This window comes from Centropristis striata, chromosome 11 (assembly GCF_030273125.1).
Source record: "Centropristis striata isolate RG_2023a ecotype Rhode Island chromosome 11, C.striata_1.0, whole genome shotgun sequence".
Classification (NCBI taxonomy): Eukaryota; Metazoa; Chordata; class Actinopteri; order Perciformes; family Serranidae; genus Centropristis; species Centropristis striata.
In genome coordinates, this window is record NC_081527.1 from 28,755,068 (window position 1) to 28,778,928 (window position 23,861).

The window sequence follows — 23,861 nt, forward strand, 5'->3', positions numbered from 1 at the left end:
AAGCTCAGGGGGTTGGGAGAGGAGCTGGCTGACAGTGGACAGTTGTCTTACTTATTGTAAGTCGCTTGGACAAAAGCGTCAGCTAAATGACATGTAATGTAATGTAATGTAATGTCTTATTGAGCTGACAGTGTTTTTATGATTTAACCAGTTACTGTTTTGATGTCCCACTGGAGGGCGTAGCGGGCTCAATTTTAAACTAAAGATAATGATATCATATGGCACTAGAAGATCTAAGGAATCTACAGAGTCCAAGCATGTTAGGATACCATGTCGGGAAGTTGAAAAAACGCTGCAAAGTTAGGCTATTTTGGTGATTTTCAAAGCGGTCATAGGACCTCTGACGTCATGCTATCTGAATGAAAATAGGCTCTCTGTGTTTCACACGTTTCCTCTTTACATACATACTCTTTACTTCATGCTGGTAACATGCAGTTTAAGGCAAAAACCACATAGTTTTTCTCATGTTGCACAAATTTGCCATTTCCACCCACTGTATTTGAATATTTGTGCATACTGAGGTCTTTAAACAGGCTTTGAATGACATGAACTGGGTATCAGTGGAAAGCTGAGACTCTTGTGGATTCAATGGGCCCAGCTTTATTCATGTGGGATGATGTTAGTCATCAGTAGTAGCCAGTTCATTGCAGTGAGGGCATTTCTTGAGTCTCGACTTCAGCGAAACATGGAACTCATGAAACTTTACAACCATAAACTAGAGACCTAGAGCATTCAGAGGGTGTACAGCTTTCCTAGGTATATTGACAATAAGGGGGTTTCCAAGCAGCTTGTAGAACAGAAGTGCTCGTCATCCAATCGCTGAAAATACAGAAATTTCCAAAATGACCAAAGTTTTTGAACCAAAATCTCAGCATGGATTCTTCTATGTTGTTTCAAAGGTCTTGGCATATTAGTGTAATATTCTGGAGGTTTTTTCTGACCATTTTTATCCATTCTCAATGTGAATAAAATTGCATTATTGAGCACCAAATGTGTGTAGCAAATGGTATCAACCCACAAATTGCTGCAACAACTTCTGGGACACAGTTGAACATGGACTGGACTTTAGAAAGCGTCCACTGCTTATGACCCTTTATACACCATAATAGGACTCAATAAATAAATAATTTCTTCATTATGTCATTTTAATTAGATATTTTTTACCAGAACAACTTGACACACAGTGCTGAGCTTCATCTCAAATTATTCTTCAGGTTCACAGCTTTCAGATGATGTTAACTACTTCTATATGGCATTTATTGTTGACCTGCTAAAAATCCAATGCCCACAACCAACAAAAAGCTTGATTTAAGTTTTGGCACTAAATATTGTTTTATAAACTTATATTATATCTGGGTCGAAACTGACCCAAACAACACAAACGTTATAATTTTCACTAGGGCATTTTAATATTTAGTAAAATTGTTTTTTTTATTATTATCATTTCTGTTTGTTTGTTTTATTTTGTTTGAATAGAGGTTCCTGATAAAGTAAAAAATCCTTGATGCAATAAACAAAAGTTGTGTGGTACTTTTATGCATTTAAAACCTAAAAACAGCCTATGCCCCTTATACACTGTAAAAGATTTAATCAATTGATTATTAACTTAGACTTATTCTGATGCACTGATGAAATTCTGATGCATTGGCTCACAGTGATTGTAGATAATGTAAAATGTAACAAACTATAGATAAATATACAATAAAAACAATAAAACTGTAAAAATAGAATAGTGTATATTGCACAGAACTGTAGCAGCAGATGTGTATTGCACATATACAAATATACATGTATAAATTTGATTTGATTTGATTTATTTGGCACAGTTTTAAAAGAAAGAAAATAACATAATAACAACAATAATACAATTTATATATTCCATATACATATTGCAATAAAATAAAGACATACCAGGAAAGCCCCAAAAAACCCTCATGGGGCTTGAATAGTGGGATTCCCTAATATGACATAAAAATAATTATTAAGTAATTTGTATAAGAGATTCATAAGAGGGGCAGATCGCTTTAAGCCTTTAAGGTTTTAGGGTTGCTCTTAGGAACTAAATTGTTGGACATGTGGACAAAATGTCGTTGACTCTCATCTCACATGCTTATGTAAAAAGGCACCTAGGGTGAGAGGTCAAAGGTCAAAGGTTTGTCATTTCAGCTATTCTCTGCAGCGGCAAAAAAAAAGCAGCCCAAGAAATATCTTCACAAAAATCTTGCTCAAGTAAAACTGTTAGTTATCTCTTTCTCTGTCTCCTATTGTTTCTAAATGTTGCACTTGAAGTAGATCAGCATATAGTGAAAGTCGCTTTGGAATGAATGCAATGAACTGGATCAAAGGTTGACATGTTGGATCAAAAGGAGAACTACTCAGGGTGCTAAACTGTTATTCAGTTATTCATGTCTTGTGTGTTCCTTCAAGGAGCCTCCTATAGGCTGACAATGACCCATAGTCAGCATAATGCATCAAATTGGGCTTTAAAGTTCAAACATAAATCTCGTATTGTTAGCTGGGTGCATGGAGTCTAAAAAACCCTGTCCTGGCAGGTAATATTTGAGGAAAAATACTGCATTATGGAAAGTGTACACTGCAAAAAAGTGGTGTCTAAAAACAAGATAAACATTTAAAGGTAAATTATCTTGCTGCATGGACAGACAATTTCACTTGACAAGATTTCTTAAATTAAGATTATTAAATCTAGAAATAAGCATGTTGAACACTTAAAATAAGAAATTAACACTTAAAACAAGATAAATTAAAGCTGCAAGCAGCGATGAACTGGCCAGAGCAGAGTGCACTGCAAATTATTTGTTTCTTACAAGGATAAATAAAAAAAAACTTTAGATTTAAAAGTGTTAGATCATTTATCTTGTTTTAAGAGTTAATTTCTTATTTTAAGCGTTCAACATGCTTATTTCTAGATTTAACAAAAGAAATCTTGTCAAGTTAAATTATCTGTCCATGCAGCAAGATAATTTCCTTCAGATTTAGTGTTTTTATCTTGTTTTTAGACACCCCTTTTTTGCAGTGTACACTGCAAAAAAAGAAAAGTTGGGTGAACTCAAAATTTCAAGGCAACAAACTTCAATAAAATTTTAAGTTGGACAATTAAACTAAATATTTTAAGTTTTGTTTTTGAGTTTGCTCAACTCTGAATTTCTCTGGCACAATTGTAACGCCGATATGAATGTCAGCTAATGTTGTGACCACAATTTTGAGTTAGCATTGATACGCTAATGGCTACTCTTGTAGCTGTAACAAGCAGTGGCGCTAGCATCAGTTAGCCGCTGGCATCAGTTAGCCGCTAACATCAGTTAGCCGCTAGCATCAGTTAGCCGCTACCTTTCGCTAATGACCAAATTTCACAACAAAGAAATATGAGTTAGCAGAACTATTGTCCCTTGTTTTGAACCCCGACTTAAAGATATAAGTAACATTTCCAAGTTTAACCAACTTAAATCACTGTTTTAGGCCAAAAAAAATACAAGTTGGCTTTTTTGCAGTGTAGGATCCAGTGTTTTGGGAGTTTTACTTATACGAGGGACTAAAATTGAGGATATTTCCACCTTCCCTGCTTCCCTTTTGACCGTTTTATTTTAATGTCTCTCCTTTATCCTCCAGCTTTATGAACATTTCTCTAAAGTACCCCTTTGAAGGATTAGCAGATCAAAAAATGTACACAATTGGCACAAAATGGCACACAATGGCAACATATCTGTCGGCCTTCTTAATGAACTAACCTGGACAAGAAGTCAAAGCAAAGACAAGACCTTGAAGCCATTCAGCCTTTCTTTACACTCTTAAATCACTCTTTTTTTCAGCCCTACAAGCCCTCATCACCAACATCAAAGAGGGACCGAATAGATTTTGTTATCTGAGCCGTAGCCATCAGGGACAAACCTCACACACCCATCCCCCTCAATTCATCTAAACTACAGCTTCAGAGGTGAAGAGGATGCTGGGTAATCAATATTTCTGATGCCTCTGACATCTTCTCTGATGTGCTGTTGTGGTCAATGTTGAGACTTCCCTCCTACTTCTCAATCTCCTCCGTCTGTCACCCATGAGATCGGAGTGTGTTATTGCACCTGAGGCGGACGTATTGGCGCGTTAACTTCACTTGAGGAAGAGATCGATGGGAAGCGAAGGCACCGACTCCTATTCTGCTCTGTATCGATGTTTGAACACAACTGTACAACACAGAGTGTACACAGAAGGCTTTTTGTCTCTGAATGAGATATCAGTTCAGGACACATGATATATATATATATATATTTATATATTTAACAGGCTTGATCCTTTTAGATTTTATATGTACAGTAAAATATAAACAATCTTATTTTAGGTTGGAAAAGTGATTTTTTTATGATTTGCCATCTTTCAAGAAAGACTCTTTATTCTCTAGAAATGTTTTATTTTGAAGCTGAATATTTAACTCTTAATAGGGCACTCATTGAAATACTTGCAAATTCCAAATTTCACCCTAGAGAATATTGGAGGATATTACATACAGCCAGAATGTGTAAAAAAACATTTTTTAATACATACGGACCCGGGGGAGGGGGATACTATTTTGAGAAATACATTTACAAGATTAAAGTGGCAAATCTACGAGAAAAAATGTCCAGATTTATGAGATTTAAAGTGGTGAATCTGCAAGAAAAAAGTTGCTTTTTTCTCACTTTTTTCTGGTAAATCTGTGACTTTTTTCACGCAGATTTGCCACTTTAAATCTCTTAAATTTGCGACTTTTTTTCTTGTAGATTTGCCACTTTAATCTAGTGAATTAGTGAATTTTTTCATTTTTTATTTTGGATATCCGCTGAAGTTACCAAATACGGTTCTTCGCCCTATAAAGGGTTAAGGTTTTATTTTTTCACTTTTATAAAAAAATGCTAAATAATCAACCTGGATTCCACCTGGATAATTGTAGTATGGGAGCTTAAAAAACAGTTTATATTCTCATATTGATAAGGTTACTGTGACTTTATTTATCAACTGCAAAAGTTGCCCCTGGCCACCAGATGGCGGTACAAGCAACACTATCCTCAGGTCAAATGATAAAGTGCAGACACAGATGAACTAGGATGCAACATTTGACAGATTTCTTCAAGTCTGTTTCAAAAGCACTCCTTTAAAGACATAAACCCAACTAAATTGCATAAAATAATTCATAAATTTGTATATTTTCATTTAATACTGTAACCCCACAAAAGATAAATAAATAAATAAGGAATGCAAAAATACATGCAATATTTAATTTATTGACCCAATCTAAACATTTATAGTTTCTCTTTTGGTATGTTCTGAAATGCACTTCAAATTAGAAGTGGGAAAAAAACTATGCTACACCTAATGGTTCCAAGTGGGTTTCCTCGGCATATGCTTTTTTTTATAAGGGGTCCTTGGCTGGACAAAGGAATTCCATTTTCAACATGACATGACAAACTGTAACTGCCTTATTGTTCAACACATGTCTGACCTCACTGATGTTCTTTCAGTCGGCTGAATAGGAGCAAAGGAGTGAAGCCAAGTTACTTATCTGGTTAAAAAAAAAAGAAAAAAAGAAGCCAGTTGGAGGATGTTATAGGAGGATAAATAGTTGTAGTTTTGGAATTAAAGTATCCCTCTATGGTACAGTGTTGCCCTCAGGCAACATATCAATTTTTGGCCTCTTAAATTTCTACAATGCATGTTTTTGAGTGATGTGATACTTTAAAAAAGAGGGAAGAGCATAGGAAACCACTAGCAATGCTTTCATTTGTCACATTTTATAATGTTTTTAAATTTAAAATGTTGTGTATTTTACCCTGTTAACCTACTGAATATTTTACACATGTTTATTAAATGAATTATGTTAATTATTTTTGTTTGTTTGTTTGCTTTTTTTTGTTAAGACAAAAAAACACTTTCAAAATTGTCTTTTTCACTTGTGCATCGTTATGGTAAAATTTATATATATATATATATATATATATATATATATATATATATATATATATATATATATAATTTCTTCAGATTATGTTTATTTAGTCTATTTTAAGACAAAAAAAAACATTTTTTTTTCCTAACTGGCATCATAATGCGTACCATAGAGGGTTATGGGTGTAGTGCTGAAGTGTCCACATATATTTGGCCATTTAGTGTCATTTTCTTTCACTTTCAGACCAGTGAAACATGCCAATAAAAAGTCTTGTATGATCTTTTTATAGATCACACAACAAAGCGGTGCCTTTAACATGGCCGATATCATGACGACACTGTGTTAAAACAGACACAGTGGCTGGGATTTGCCAAGGACACATAGCTAACAAAAAGGTTTCTGTGAGCTTTAAGTTGACAAGCTGTGGAAAGGTCAGTAACAACAGACACCTAATATCACTTCATAAACTGCTTTGTGTGGATATGGGTTGAGGCAGAGTGTGCAGGGTCACCAGGTTTGCTTGTGCGACCTCTCGCCCTCCACCAGTGACAGTGGAGTCCTTTCTCTGAGCACCCAGCCCTCCACTGGCCACCCTGCTAGTGTTTCTGCACGTCTTAGCTGCCCCAAATACCAGAGCAGAAGAAGAATGAGAGGGGTATGTGGCATGTGTTGGGGTCATGGCTACACTGGGGGTAAGGTGTCTGAGGGGTTGTGTTGCTGCATTCACCGTCATCGTTTTGTCCGAACAAGAGAGTCAGTTATGATGTTAGTTGTTAGCATCTTAGATGTTAGTTAGAGTGTTGTTTTTCAATCAGGATGATATATGTAATGGTTTTAAATAATAAGACGCTGAAACCACATAGTTTAAGGTGATTAAAAAGCACTTTCAGAAACTTTCATGGGGAAAATGACAGAAAGATGATGAAAAGTATGCAGACATAAAACATTTTAGTATCCATCCATTTTCATCTGCTTATCTGGGGCCGGGTCGCTCGGGCAGCAGGCTAAGACATCCCTCTCCCCAGCCATGTTTTAGTAGTCCTCATTTATTCTGTTATGTTCTCTTGACTGAAATATGTTCTTATAATACAAATTTTAAGTTCTTCTCTTTCATTTTACCTTCTTGTCCTGTTCCTGTTTTTGAACCCTTGTACCTCAGACACGCTTTGGACATCCTGACTACGGCATCTTATTAACTGCGAATGTGTCTGTAATCATAAATCACTTTCTGTGTCATACAAGTCAAAATGGTAGAGACTCTACCTGCATGCTGAGCTAATATGGTGAAAGGGTTGAAGGTCTTATGTCACCCGAGCAGAGCTGGCTTACGTCAGGTCGCGGTTGGGTCGTCAAGTGGTCATGTGAGAGGTCAGAGGTCAGCTCAGTGTGTCTGTTGTGGCTGCCGGCACTTGTCATCTAGACAACAGCTGAGCACTGACACAGCTTCCTCAAGGTCGGCCTGTGTGTTTGTTTAACACCCTGAACTATATCTGCATATAGAGAAAATGGGGCCCTCACAAACACACTCTGCACTGTTTATTAATGCAAATCAGTTGCATTTCACTGACAAGACATTATGTGACCAAAAAACTCACTTTATTTTTCATCATTTAAAAAAGTAACATTCAGTAAGCATGCACCAAGAAAAGCTTTCTCACATGAAACAAAGCATCTCCAAAAATACTGAGACTGCAACAAGGTGGCTGTTTTTTGACTCTTGCTTGATATGTGTAAACAACTATTTTTCTACAGAGAGAACATTTTTCATTGTCACTTGCATGTTAAGTTACTTAATAATCATTTTAACCCTTGAGTTTCCGTGATAATCCACATTAAACTATCCTTTTTTTCTGCTACTGCTTCAGCTGCACAAATTGACTTTGATAGGAACAAGCTGGAAAGACAAAATTTGACTTTTAATTATCATTCAGCTTGTAGACTTCTATTCCAACCACCAATATTCACTCTGATTTTAGCTCTAAATATCTCTATATTTAGCCTGCTAATGCCAGATATTTAGCTTGCTAGCTTTCTGATAAGATGTTGCTTTTTATGCCATTTGGTGCAGAGCTACTAGCTAGTTGGGTTTATGAGAGCTTACTTTTCAGAAAACAGTGGGGTTAATGAGAGCAGAATTTTGTTTAAAAAAAATAAAATAAAAAATGAGGAAAATTGCTTAACGGCTTTTTCTCTGTGTGTTGTGACTATTAGGGACACTCTTCACATCATACATAGTCATTTGAGTCATTGTGATGCAAATATTAATGCAGTTAATGCAGCTTTTAATTCCTATAAAATATTATCTTAAAGCACAACAACTCTTTATATAAATTCATGCTTAAAAGAAAAGTTAAATAAAACTGGGCCTTTTAAAGGCAAATGTACAGCAGTTTTTGTCCAATAACACTAATAAATGGCCATTGATTTACACCCATGCTCTCTTGTCTTGAGAGTCACTGCTATCAGAGTGTTGGCCTGAGTTCGCTCCAGCTGGGGGGTACTGATCCAGCTTTTTGGCCCCTATAGGTGCTGGCACTCTGGGGTTGGGTGGTGGTGGTCCTCTGTCAGGGCGAGGGGACAGGGGAGGTCTCAGGTGGCTGTGGAGGACAAAGTGAGTTGGAACGGGAGTGTTCATAGGAGTCGGTGACCGGGACATCTCTGCTTTAGCGTCTCTGCTCTCCGGCCTTTTCTCATTAGTGTTTCCATCATTCACTTTTGCATGAAATGGCTCAACATCTGGCACAGCAGCAGTATGTTTTTCACCGCTCAGACCGATCTTTGAGCTTTCACACGGGAAGGTTCTTCTGGTTAGAAGAACGTCGCTGTCTTCAGTCATAGTTGTCGCTGTAAACATACTGCTTTGCTCTCCTTTGCTCATCTCCTCCATCAACATATCTCTTTTCCTCCTCCATCTCACCATCGCCTTGATGGAGCTCACCAGGTCAATTAAACTCAGCAGGATGGACAGCGAGGTGACACCCAGCATGAAGATGAGCATCAAGGTCTTCTCAGTGGGTCTGGAGATGTAGCACTCCACCCCGGACGTGCAGGGAGCCTCGTAGCAGAGGAAGCTCTTAGGAATCGACAAACCAAAGAGAAAATACTGACCTGCACCGAAAACCACTTCCAGAAAGATCCGTAGAATCACAACCATGAAGTAGGCACAGTAAAAGCGTGGTGCTCCTAATTCACGCGGGAGGTCGTGCAGTGGAGCTTTATGCAGCGACACTTCTCTTGAGGAGCTCGAGGTCTCGAGGGGGAAAGGTGAACCTCCTCGACTCCTGTCGTAGTAAAAACCCCCGAAGTAGGGCTTCGACAGAACTTTATGCATGACATAGGTTGCAAACATCACATGGGGAAGACAGAGGAGAATGAGGTGGAAGAGCCATAGGCGGAACACAGATATGGGAGCAAATACGTCAAAACACACATTAGAGCAGCCGGGCTGGATGGTGTTGCAGATAAATCTCTCCTGCTCGTCGCTGAAGAGGGTGAAGCCAGCCAGCAGGAGGACGAGCAGACGCAGAACCAGCATTAACATCCACCACGTTTTGCCTGTAATGGAAAAGAAATGATTGAGTCTAGAGTGCTAGATTAAATTAAACTGAATGATCCCAGCTGGATAATCCCGGCAGCTAATTTTAAATTGCATCAAAGGAAAAAAATAGGATATGAATAAAATAATCAAGTTGATCAAACTTGGCACAATGATGAAGGGTGAGGACTCAGCAGAAAAAGACTACTCAAAGTGTAATTATTACAAATACATGAAAATAAAATCTATTACAAATACAATATTAAGATTATTAAAATCATGAAAAAATTACAGAGAAAAATGTAGAACAATTTTGTTGCATTATTAAGAGAAGAAAAGCATTTCCAAGCTAAAAAAATAAATAAATAATAAAAATAAATAATATATATTTTATATTATATATAAAATATTTACTTTTATTTATATAGCATAGCTGAATAACTAATATAATACTTACTAATAAATACAATCTTTTTTTTAAATTGTAAATTCATAAAATAAATTATATTATTATTATTATTATCATTAAAACAACTACTACTTATAATAAAACTAATAATAATAATCTTTATTTATAAAGCAAAGCAGGGGAAAAAGACATTCTAAAAAATTGTGACGCGAAAATATTGTGACCTACTTAATGAAAACTTACCCATAAAAGACACATTATGACTGATAGTGATAAAGAGTAAATCTCTTGCTCCCATCATCCTGATTGCTCAGCACAAACTCTGATCCCATAAAAAAACAAGCAAAAACTCAGAAAAGACAAGCTCCTGTGGAATCCAGAGCAGAGCTGCTCTCCTCTTCAACACTACTCCACAACTGCAGCGCTGACCCTCACAGCATGCCACTAAATACAGTCACCTCAAATGTTTTCTTACTGCCAGGACCTGTGGAGAGAGCTATTCTTACCAGGCTGCCATCAAAGCATTGTTGGCATGTCGAGGCACCTTACTGGAAGCTGACAATCATCCGTAGGCAAAGCTCATAATAGACGATCATAAAGTTGAATGAGACACGGTGCCATTAAGTCGATCTCTAGCTCACATTGAGGTAATCATCAATTTACAGTTATTTTGTGTGCTTGCTTGCAAAAGCACACTAATTGTTATAACGTGGGCTTATTTTGTGTGCTTGCTTGCAAAAGCACACTAACTACTATTCACCGGGTCTATTTTTATTTTGTGTGCTTGCTTGCAAAAGCACACTAATTGTTATTCCGTGGGCTTATACTTATGTTTCTTCCGTGTCATTTTTCGATCAATTACTCCTCCCAGAATTTTGGCCGCGCATACACAAAAAAAAAGGTATCAAATCGACCGGCTCGCCGATGACATGTGTGCTATGACTTTTCTAAGGGTTTCGACAAACGGTTTTCAAATTATTGGGCAAAAACACTTCAAAAAATCCCCCCAATGTAACCCTATGGAGAGTCTAGAGTGGTGATGTCATCAAGTAACTTTGTCGCTGAGACCATGTGAACCAGTAACTCTGCTGCTGAGACCATGTGAACCGGTGACTCTGTCGCTGAGACCATGTGAACCGGTGACTGCCACTGAGACCATGTGAACCAGTAACTCTGCCGCTGAGACCATGTGAACCGGTGACTCTGCCGCTGAGACCATGTGAACCAGTAACTCTGCCGCTGAGACCATGTGAACCAGTAACTCTGCGTTGAGACCATGTGAACCGGTGACTCTGCCACTGAGACCATGTGAACCAGTAACTCTGCCGCTGACACCATGTGAACCAGTAACTCTGCCGCTGAGACCATGCGAACCTGCGACTGCCACTGAGACCATATACATTTCATGTTTGTGTTTGTTGAAATTGAATACATACAATGTTTTGTGTATCACTTTGTGCAGAATTAACAATTGAAGATTTTTTTAAAAAGCCTATCTTTTCAACTGGTGAACGGGGGCAGGTGGGTCCAGAGGTCATCCAGCTGTTCTTGGACTGTGGGGGTGTCTGTATTTTCAGAACCTGTTGACACACAATACCAAATTTATTCATACATTATAAATACTCAATTGTGAATTAATATTTTATTATTTAAAAGGAAGTAGTTAAGACAGCAGATTGTATTATCAGGCCATGTCTGTGTCCACTGTGATGGGGAAAAAGAAACCCATACCTTGTAGACTGGAGAAGGAGTTGTGGGTGCGTTATCCATCATCCACAGCCGGCTGGTTGACGGAGGTCTTTGAGGTACCCCATGGTCGGAAGTGGTTGGGCTAAGTGGGGCAGGATCTGCAAGGTCGAGACTTGTCCAACGCACTTTCTGAGCGGCATCTTGGAACCAGTGGTCTTCCTCGTCTCACTTGGTCCTGCAATATACAATAGCCTGTACAACAATAACTCACAAAATAACACAATTGTAACAATAATATGCAACTGTAAGTGATTTGAACTAAATTAATTTGCTAACTTAACTGTCCCTAGACCAGCATAAAAAGCTAAACTATACAAACTAAATACTCTAGTATAAACCTAACCTACTCCTAACCTAACCTAAATATAAATGTGCAAAAAATATGAAAAGTTAGCTTAGTCTGTCTTGAAGATGCTGGACACAGGAAACCTGGAAAAGTCAGAAAATACAGTGACTTCTATACTATATATTGAGGACCACATGCTGAAAAATCTGCATCATGTGAAATACTTATTCTGATGTGAAACAACAACATGGTGATGGCTTAGCCTACAAAATAAATAAATACAACATGTTAATGAGACAGCAATACTTAATTAGATGAGAGTTTGACCAAGCGTCAATTAATGAATGAACATTATTGTTACCAATTTTTTTTTACTAGTTACTAGTTTTTGTACTAATAATCTTTTTCCCCCATTCTCTGATTTAAAAATAAATAAATACATGAATAATACTAATAATATTGATTATTCCAAATACACCTTTCCTTCAGATATATTTGTATATCACTATACATGACATCACAGAACAGTGGTTGAAAGTTCTTTATGAAGAATAATTTCAGTGTTTCTCAACATTACAAAAGCAATTTTTTAAAATTGCTTACCTGAAAAGGTGAAGACAAACAACTGAATGCTGAAGGTCAACGAAGAACTGGATACTCAAGTCTCTTGGGTGAAGTAGTGTTTATCTAGAACAGGATGCCAACCATGAGCATTGCAGCATTGTAACAACACTGTGTTATTAATGTTTTAAATAACTGAATTAATGTCTCGCTTATTCATAAAAATCAGTATGAAGCTGAATATAATCATTTGAATTAAATACACACATAGCACCTCTAGAAACATAGCAAAATTTTCAGCATATATGCCCCTCTGCATCCTTTACAGATAATATAAATTTTAACTTTCTTCCTACATTTTTACGTGTTTTATACATTTTTATAGTACCCATGGTCCTCAGGGGTCAAAAAGGGCCTCATGACATTAGACTGGTTTTAGGAAATGTAGAAAAAAATATTACCATCTTTTTTTTTTCACTTTTTAAGGTAACCCATGACCAAAAAAAATTATATTTCATTTTTAAATTTTTTCATTATTATTGGTCAATTTTATTCAAATATACAAATATTAAAACATAAGTTTCACTCAAAGTTGACATGACCTACTCTGTGCATTCCCATCAAGAATTATTTTTTTCTCTTGAAATGAGGCCTAATTTTGAATATTTGACTAAAATTGACCAATAATAAAGAAAAAAACAGTCTTGCGTCATGGGATCCTTTTTGACCCCTGAGGACCATGGGTATATAGTCGACTGGAAGACCACACAAGGGTTAAAAAAATAATAATAATACATCATTTATGAAAGTAGTTTATGTTAATAAAAGTCTTGGACAAACACTCACCAGTAAATAAATGGTCAAGCTGTAAATCTGTGAGGTTAAAAAACAGGATTAAAGCTTGCAAAGAAGACGAATATGAATGGATAGGTTGATAATTCTATTGACACCACAGCTCGGTAACACCATGGTAATAGTTAGGTAGAAATCTGATAATAGTCGCGAATACTTTCAAAAGCTTTCAGGGTAATAGTACCCAAATGCACCCTATACTAAATTTAAGCCATTAATGGCTATGACTCTGGTATTACAAATACACCTTATTACATAATAACCTCTATTATCAAAATAGTACTGCAGTATTAATATCAGAAGAAAACAGGATTAAAGCCTACAACGAAAATGCTTCACAGCACCACTTGAGGACACACACACACACACACACACACACACACACACATAAACACACACACATAAATACATGAATTAATCCAAAGCTGTTTAAGCCTACATTTTCAACTTCCAATAAATCTCTCTCACACACACACACACACACACACACACAGAGTACATAATATTAGTCACAGGAGCACATACTTCAGGTACCAGTTGACATGACAAATTGGAAAAAAGAAATGGTAATAGTTTGGGTAATAGTCTGCTAACAGTAATGAGTAACATTGACATTGACACAATGTAAATCTTAAATGGTGAAGTAAACTACCAGTTCATCATTACAATACATTTGTACAGCCCTGACTCCATGGTTAAATGTATATCCCCATGATTATCTTTTCTTTTTAACCTCTCATTACCAAGTGACATGAGTTTCAGTTTAATATTATCCAAATACACTGAATGTTCAAATTTAGCCATTGATGAATATGACATTGGTATTACTATTACACCTTATTACATAAGAATACCAAAACATCCTCACAAAAAACAGGACTATTATCAAGAAGCTACCATCAAAATCCACATACAATTAGCTACATATCACAGTTTCAAAAAAAATTAGTCAGGCCAACATTGTACACAAACCCTACATTAAAAATGGCATTTAGACAACATTAATCAAGGAAAATAGCATAAGCTAGCAATTTTTTAGCATTATTATATTATCATTAGCATAATGACACCTGACATGTCTGTCAGTAGCATCAAATCAATCAAACCATGCAATACACTCTTAGAATCAATAGTGTTTGTTAACACCAGACACATCTACTGTTATAACAACTGTTAGCATCATGATAACTGTAACATGGAGTAACTGTGAAGATATTCTGCCTCGACGGACCATTTATAAATTGCTTCAACATGATGCTAAAGCTAGCTCACTAGAGAGCGCTAGCTCAGACCTCAGACCAGTAGCCGCGAATAAATTAGCAAAATAAAATGACAAACATCATCCAAATGAAACTCAAATAACTTGCAACTACATTTCACAAAGGACATATTTTCGACAGTAGTTTAAAAGTTCGAATATGAAAATGCTAACATTATAAGGCACAATTGTACAGTTGTACAGTAAATAAAAACATGTCTTCTTGCCTCAGACAAAGAGCAAGAGAGGCCGAGTCCCGCCAGCGGACAGGATTTACATCAAGCCAAAACACAAGGAGCCAATCAGATTCGCCCCATAACTGTTCTCCAATCCAGTGATTCCCAACCGCTGTTCCGCGGCACACAAGTTCGGGGCGGAGCTCAACGGACGTCCATGACCATGACACGCACGTCACACGCCAAGCTCTGAGTGGTACATCGGGTGCATCAGTGGTTTAGCTCCGGTGCTGTCATCTTTTTCTCGGCACACATTTTGACCTACCATGGAAGTAAGTAAGACTGTCTTTGTGCATAATTGACTTTGTAACATTGACATTATACAGTGTATAACGTTAAATTAAAATGAAAAACTAGGTAACTTACTGGACCACCCATGTGACCAATCGTTAGCAAAACACCAGTGATTACGGTAGAAATTGATTTAAAATTACTTACACATAGTAACATTATTATATACAAATGTCAGCTTAGATGGTAAATGCTTATGTATCCATTTTTATGTATCATGACATTTATGTCTGCTTATTTTCTTTGACATGACAGAGACACATCAGTGTTTTATTGGAGGGCGGGACTCCTAACATTGCAAAGGCTAGCAGTGGTCCTCATCGATGCCCTTACTGCATTTATGAAGGTGCGCTTCACATGGTGGAAAACCATGTAATAAGCCATTCTTCACTGAGGCACAGAGGTAAGATGTTTGTTTCTTATATATATATATATATATATATATATATATATATATATATAAAATATGTGTAACAACATATATATAACAACAAATATATATGTGTGTGTGTATATATATAGTATATATATATGTGTGTGTGTGTGTGTGTGTGTGTGTACACACATGTGTACTGTATATATATATATATATATATATATATATATATATATTGTAGCGACCCTGCAGGACTATGGGGGGGACTGATGGGGAGTTTGTGGGGGGAAGGAGTTGCCCTAGTTCAGCCTGATAGGCCAGTTTGGGATAAGGGGGCGGGAAGCGGGAAGCAGGAGTAAAAGAGAAGTAGTTCGGAGAAACAGCGGAGGAGAGAGGCTGCAAAACGCCATAGTTAGAAAACCAGTTAGTGTTCAGCTATCAGCGTCTCTTATTTTGGGCACTCTTCCAACCCTGTTCTTAGTCTGTTAACAGAGGTAATAAAACCCGGTTAAACATCAGCCACTGTGTCTTCATCCTTCTGCCAGCTAGCCCCCGCCGTGTCGGGCTGCAAACGCCACAATATATATATACATGTGTATTTATATAAATGCATATATATATATGTATACATTATACATTTGACCTATTTTTCCACAATTTGCACACAGTGGCCCTCATTTATCAAACGAGCGTACGTCAGAAAGTGAACGTAAAGTGGGTGTAAGATAATTTCTACGCAAGCATTTATCAATATGGATGTGAGCGGAGGGTACGATCAGATCTCACGTCTGCTCTCAGCTCGTGTACGCAAATTTGAGTCAGTGTGAAGTCCACACGTCTGAGTCTGAGAATTGATCTAAGACTATTGTATCAATGCCTAGAGCTGATAAAACTCTGTGGTGTTTTGATTTTTAATGGTGACAAAGCAAAACATGTTTAGACTACATAATTTATCATTGCAACATAATCCAAAAATAAATACACCCTGCGATCATGAAATTCTTTAAACAGAATACCAGCCGAGGCTATAAAATGTTGTTGTCTTCTGCTGTTTACTGTTATCCAGCTCCGACACCAGAGCGTCAGCGTCTCCTTCACCAGCGGTGCTGCCCGAATAGAAACATTTCCAATCAGCGCTGCCACACGCTCCTCTGACTAGGACATCATTCTTAGTAAATGTAAAGAGGTTAATAATATCTCTCCATCATAATAATAGCAATATTCGGATATTATATAGATTATTAGGCTTTATATATCCGATGTAATTACTCAAACCTCGCCAGGAGTTTAATGGTCCGCTACTCTGCTGACAGCACCACTGATTTCCTTCCTTTTCACTTTTTATGCTGCCAAAAAAAACTAGTTTGTTGTGTTGCAGCTGTTGGACGTCAGCGTTTCACTTCCTGCCTCTGAGAAATTTCTCTTCTTTTTGTATTAAAACTTACTTTAAAACATTGTTTACCTCCTTCAACCAAAAATCTGTGAAAACTTCTAAGTTCATGCTCCAAATGTAAAATATTCACTGAACTTGTTTGGGTTTATAACTATAAGTACTTTTATTTCATAAACCTCTGTCGCTGCGTATTTCTGTAATATGTATTGTCTATATTGCCCCTATTGTTAATTGTAACGGTGCGGGGGGGGGGCTCCTTCGGTGTCGTAAACTCTGAAGGCGAGTCTTCTGAATCAGGTATATATTAGGGCATGACATTTAAATGACGCTCGTCTCGAGCCGCCACATTTATCAACAGCCGATCATTCTTATGATGTGATTGGAGAGATACGATCGTTTGATAAATCCCACGCGGACCCTTTCGTAAGAAGAAATATACACTCAGATCTGCGCTGGTTTCTACGCTCGCTTTGATAAATGAGGGCCTTAACAACTTCATTGTATAACTTGTGTTTTTACTGTTATTCCACTCTTTCAGAGTTCACTATCATAAAATGTGGATTAAACTGCAGGGCAGCAACACACTTCCACTGTTGTTTTTGCACCATCACCATCATTAATAGATCCCAGTTCATTAAACATCTATCATCATATAAACCTTCAGTGACCTTGGCCCCATCTAGTGGCCTCGGCCCCTCAACCCCACGCAGTGACCTCGGCCCCAGCCCCTCAGCCCCACCCAGTGACCTCGGCCCCTCAACCCCACCCAGTGACCTCGGCCCCTCAGCCCCACCCAGTGACCTCGGCCCCTCAACCCCACCCAGTGGCCTCGGCCCCAGCCACAGCCCCTCAACCAAACCCAGTGACCTTGGACCAGGATTCTCAACTACACCCAGTGACTTCGGCCCCAGCCCCTCAACCCCATCCAGTTGCCTTGGCCCCTCAACCCCACCCAGTGGCCCCGACCCTGGCACCACCCTGTCAGCTGCACACAGTAGCCCCAGCCCCTCAGGACCAACCAGCAGCACCAGCTTCATCTCAACAATACAAGAAGAAAATAATAATCGTAACTTGCCCACACTGCAAGCTGCAGCTCAGTAAGAAAAATTTTAAACACACTTGCGCAGAAAGCATTCACCCATTTTTTGAAGTAGTCTCCAAGGATAGGTACCTGGCATCTGAATGTATTGATTTTAAAAATGGTATATTCCCCGTGGAAAAGACATTTTCTGGTCCAACAACACCAGTCCACGTTGTAAAAAATACTTGGGGACCAACACTGAAAATCATGTGTGAGGTTGAGCAATGTCAACTTAATGCTGACTTTGCAGTAAGGTGTGGGATGCTGTCTTTTGAATGTCAGCATTTAAAATCGTTGTTGTACTACCCTCGCACACACAAAGCACCTGTATGTTTGTCAGAGGACGCCTTGTTGACAATGGTCCAGAATAAATGGTTTGGTGAGGAGCGCAAGGCCAGTCTCATAAAGCGACAACACGAGGCAGATGCTGACGGTGTACCCCTGTCTGTCAAGCTGACTGTCGGAGGCCGTCAACCAAATTTCATATTTCTGTGTACGAGCCCAAGGTATCCTACTACAGTAGGCTTGGAAGGGTTGTGACGGCATATGACAGCAAGCAAAACAGCTGGCATTGTCCTTGCTCAAAAGCAAGGCAATCATGCATCCATAAAGCAATTGCTAAATGGCACCTCTTCACCACTACAAGGGACTTGTTTAGGAGAGTGAAATCTATAGATTTAGAGGGAACCCTTAGACCTCAGCAAACCACAGAGCAGGACACGAGTGTAACAAAAGAGTTGGATTATCCACCAGGTGAGCTAGGTATAAAGCGGATGCTGACATACCTTACTGAACATAAAAAACTACCTGCTGAAATTCCTCAGCCTGTCATACAGCAGTCAAGGGATGCAAATGCACTGGAAAACTTTCCAAAGCACCTGATCCCAAAAGAGGCCAGATGCCAGGATTGTGACAGCATTCTAAGCGACCCTGTATTGATCACGGCCAAAGGGAGGATTGTTACAAGCACTGGTGTAGTTGAAGGTCAGTAATATCACAGTGGTGTTTTGATTCTGGCTTCTAAGATTTTTTATGATCAACAGTACATGATTCCCACATACAATGAATAATAATAAGAACTTGTTCTACTGTTATTTTTTTAGGAATATCAATTTACGGGAAGGCATGCCTGAACTGCAGCATGATGTACAGGTACCAGGAGTGGGAAGATGGCATCCACAATTTTGATGACCACTTAATGCTTTCTCTGCACTTGTGTCTGATGATAAGAAATGGATTACAGGTGAGAACATATCCATTCAGAAATATGTTGTGTTTGTTGAAATGTGAAGGCTACTAAAAGTTAAAAAGTAAAAGTATAGCTGTCAAAATGTTTCCACCCAACTCAGCCTCTCCAGCCAAATATACACATCAGTAAAGCTCATTTAGACATACACATATGAACATACATAAAACAGAGATCCAGGTGCACACAACATGCTTTGGTCAAGCAAGTGCAAACATTTAAGCACACATAGAAACATCCACATGCACACAAAACACAGATAATACACCCCAGCACTGGGTTAAAGAAGAAATTGGCCCAGATAGCTTGTGAATAGCATGCTTAGCAGATAAGACGATAATATAGAGTTAACCAGCAAACACTAGATAAGACACATTAGAATTTGATGATGTATTTTCTCTATGATTAAGTATGGTTTTATCTGCTCAGCTTAGGCATTTGATGGCTTACTCAACACATGTTGCAACCTACCAAGGCAAGCCCAAATAGATTTTATTGCAACTTTTTTCCAAATGTCAGTATATCAAAGTGATAGTTAAAACTTATGAATCATACTAACATTGGATTGTACCTGTTTTTTAATCATTGTCATTGAAATGATAGGGGAAACAGAGAGAGTGTCCTTCCCAAACAAGGACAGGGTTCTCCAGGCATATCTCCATTTTGAGGCCCTTACTGATCATGATTACATGTTTGCATGTGTATCATGTGGATACCATCCAACAGTGGTTGTGATGGACCTTCACAAAAAAGGTGTCTTCAATATGCCTGGTAAGTTTTGTAAGCTGTTATTTTACATAATGAATACATTCCGTGCTTGCATAGTAGCTCATCTCTCTGAATTACAGTGAGCTCAACATAATACTAAATATGTATGAACTATGCCCTTGTATAACATGATCTGGAATATTCCTGATCAAATTTTGTTAATTATTTACATTAAAATGTATTTTATAGCACCATGTACTTTCTTATAGCGTAGATTTGTAACTACAAAATATTGTTTAACAGTCAGTGAAATCCAGAGCCCACCTGAAGACTATGATGGTCATGTCAACATCCAATTTTGGGATTCTGTTGCGACAGAAATGCTCAGTCGGGGTTTGATTCCATGTAAATCATGCTGCCTTTTCAGAAAAATAATCTAATGTAAAATATAATGCGTGAAATTTAGTGAAAAGTGGTCGACTAACACTACTTCAAAATTGTTTCTAAAGCTGGTCAGAAGAACCCTTTTGTTGTGCCACCGAGCTACCACTACTGGTCACCATGGATTGGCCCACAAACCAGGCAGTCAAATGTTGTCCTGAACACAGAATTTGAGAAAATCCAAACACCCAAAATTTCTGATGACAGTGATGACCAGCTGATAACTGAAGAGCGGCTAGGTGGTGAACTCCTCAACTTAAAGGTGATTCTGATGTCAGGCTTGGGCAAAAAGGAGGACTCAGATGCAGATAGGCAGCGGTAATGACAGGCTTTATTTTACTGAATAGATTTCTCCTAGACAGAAATGATAAATCAACAAGCTATGAAAATCTAGAAGGTCCGAAGACACACCAAGAACACAAAACCAAAAGCTTATCAGGAAATACTCTATGAAAATTAGAAACAAAACAAAATCACTCCGAAGAGGAAAAGCACACAGGCTAAGAAATTATCTACACTTATCTATGTTACAAAATGTACAAACAGAAAACGCTCCAAAAGGAGGAAAACAACGATACAAAAATTACTCTGATTTAGAAAATAAAAGAAGCTCACCAGAAAACTATGAATGAAAAATCACTCTGTTTCAGAGGAAAAGCAATTCAGAAAACAAAACTTGACACAGTTAACTTGGTTCGAGACAGGACTGTGAACAAGGCTGGACACATTCGACAGGACGACGAAATACTCTGGCAACGAGGACAGGGGAAGACAAAGACTATATACACAGGGAGGGGAACACAGGTGGAAACAACCAGGAATCAGGGAAGACGCCAGACCGTGACACAGGAGGAAGGGCAAGTGACCTGAAACGAGAGGGAAGTTACTTTTCAAAATAAAACCGGAAGTTACTTTTCAAAATAAAACCGGAAATTCACACGACAAAAAGCCCAAGACAAGACATCTGATTGAATTTTGATTCTGATTGATGGAATTGCATGTGAAGTGCACCTCTTAGAACTGACAAAAAAGTATGCTTTATCATCAACATTGGTTTACAAATTAATTTTCACAACAGGTAGAGGAAGTAAGGGCACTGTGCAAACAGTGTGGCTTGGACAGCAAAGGCTCCAAGATGGACCTTGTTCTAAGACTTTGTGAGAAGATGTCCAATAGGGTCACCTACAACAAAGTGTTTCAGAAGGTGTGGGGTGCCTCTGGTAAGTTAACATTGTAATTCAATTTAATATGCTGTGTTAAAAAATGGTTTACAGTGTCATTATGAAGCTATGTATGTTTGGCATAAATTAAATTAGTCCCCCAAAAATCAATATTAATTAATTAATTATTTATTAACTAATACTTAGTTCTGTTGTTTTATAGGTGGTTGGGCTGTAATCAGTTGTCATGTGGGGTTGTGTGTTCTGTCAAATTTAATCTCAGAGCTGAGAGTCCACGTGATTACATGGATCTTCTGCTGACATGGAAACACTTCCCCAACATAACAATTTATGATTACGCAATGGGACTGGCATTGCATGGCAAGCGGAGACAGCCAGACACATTACATCCTTTTCAAGGAAGGTTATTAGATCCCAATCCGGACAACATCAAGCAGGCTTCAGAGGGCAAGCTTCGTGTAAATATGCCGTGGTTGAAGCACCCAAAGTTTCCAGCAGACAACAATGGCCACCCACTCACTGGGTCATCAGAGCATTTTGCTCTGTGTGATGTGTTCCAGGGAAACAGCAAAGATGAAACGGATGTTCTCCGAAGGATTGAGCTTGTGCCGGGACTTGCTGGTCGCATCAACAGCCAGTGTGTTGAACAACTTTTTTCTGGGATGAGGAAAAATAATTATTTTCTGAACATGACAACACCCTCAAATCACATATTTCTGCAAAGAAATATACTGCACCACTACAACGTGGCAAGGAACAGAAAAGCCAAGGAAGAATACAGCAAGATTGTTCCAACAAATGAGAAAATGCAGTTGGATTGCTATGGAAGGATAGGGTTGGGTATGCTATTTTATGGTATTGTTATCTATGTTATTTTCTGCTGTTGTTCAGAGAAAATAATGTAGCATTTTATTTAAAAGCTCCTCTCCCACAAGCTGTGATGTCCACTACATCATCTGACCACAGTAGAGACAGTGAGGAGCGACAGGAGTGTGAGTCAGCTGCTCTTATTGACATTAGGTTGTATGGTGCCATGCTACATTGTCATACCTAATGACAGTCTTTCTTGGTGTTTTCTCCTCTAGTGAATGATGACAGTGAGCAGAAAGACTTCACTAGTCTGCATAAAGTCATGGCAAGCAGAGCGTGCTGGGGACAGGAGCTTCAGAGCAACCAGAAACAACAGGTGAAATACACTTATGAGCAATTTCACATATCTATGAAGTGAGCTTTGTAGTATTTGATATGCAGGTCATCATTTTTTTTTCTTCCCACCAGCTAATGCAGGTTCTGGATAAGACGCTAAGTCCAACTGATCACATAGCATATGTGAACAACATAGTCCTTACTCGATCAGATTTTTGCAGTCTGGGTTTGGCTGAGGAAATGGATGGGATAGTAAGAGTAAAGGAGGTCCTGTATTGATACTGATTATGTTTATTGATTATGTATGTTTAATTTTGTCAGGGCCGGGTTTGGTGGACTCAGGAGCAGGGAAGCAGGCAGAGGCAGTGGTCAGGTAACAAGAGTGGTTATTGTAAATGGTAAAGTGGGGAGATTGGCATCGGCAGATGCAGGTGGGTAGGAAGCTAGGCAGGGAATGGGATCAGGCTGGAGGTGCAGGCAGGCGTCCGGGCGGAGGATGTTGCTGGGGTGCAAAAAGGAAAAAGGGTTAGGTCTCAAAAGGCAGGACAAAAAACTGGAATACAGGTCAGGTAATGTTAAGAGAGCTAGAGACTAAGGCCTCGTTCAGACTGCCAGCCAAAATCCGATTTTTAGCCTATCCAGATTGGAACTGGATGGCTCTTTTGAAGTCTGAACAGTCACAAATCACATGAAATCCGATTTTTGCCAACCGGATCGAAACCACCTTCGGGAGGTAGTTTCAGATCGCATTTGGACAGATGTCCAGTCTGAACCGCTCCAATCACTCAGATCGGTTTTGACGGTCCGTGACGTCACTCTACGCGTAGCGCGGAGACAAGGTGTCCACCGACAGCCGCGACCGACTCATGCAGGCCCGACGGGGGCGTCCATCCGCCCGGTTTCTCCCCTGATGCGTCTGAGATGTTCTGCACCTCTACTGGACAGTGATAAGGCCAATATACTGAGGTGACCTGCCTCCATCATGTTCGCTGTTGTTGTTCTTGTCGCTGTCGCAATTATATGATGTCTGACGCCGTGACGACATCAGACGCTCTGACGCCGTTACTATGGCAAACTGTCAGATCAGTCAATAATGTGGCCCAGTCTGAACAGAGCCATATCCGATTTGGACACTTGGTAAAAATACTGTGGACAGTCAGCCCTAAGAATCTGATTTGAA

The 23,861-nt window shown here is 38.6% G+C and overlaps 1 protein-coding gene, 1 long non-coding RNA gene and 1 pseudogene across 2 annotated transcripts; 1 reads left to right on the forward strand and 2 right to left on the reverse strand.

Moving 5' to 3' along the window:
* Positions 1-7,455: 7,455 nt before the first annotated feature.
* On the reverse strand, positions 7,456-11,005 carry LOC131979834 (gap junction delta-4 protein-like). The gene is made up of 2 exons (XM_059343885.1): positions 10,120-11,005; positions 7,456-9,487 (listed from the first exon to the last, which is right to left on the reverse strand). Exons 1-2 carry the CDS (start codon positions 10,175-10,177, stop codon positions 8,358-8,360), a joined length of 1,188 nt encoding a protein of 395 aa, XP_059199868.1. The 5' UTR covers positions 10,178-11,005; the 3' UTR covers positions 7,456-8,357.
* Positions 11,006-11,194: 189 nt separating this feature from the next.
* On the reverse strand, positions 11,195-13,347 carry LOC131979837 (uncharacterized). Its single transcript, XR_009395153.1, has 4 exons — positions 13,319-13,347; positions 12,515-12,598; positions 11,608-12,174; positions 11,195-11,456 (listed from the first exon to the last, which is right to left on the reverse strand). It is a non-coding gene; the product is annotated as an uncharacterized LOC131979837 (long non-coding RNA).
* Positions 13,348-15,084: 1,737 nt separating this feature from the next.
* LOC131980998 (uncharacterized) lies at positions 15,085-22,960 on the forward strand (annotated as a pseudogene).
* The last annotated feature ends 901 nt before the right edge of the window (positions 22,961-23,861 follow it).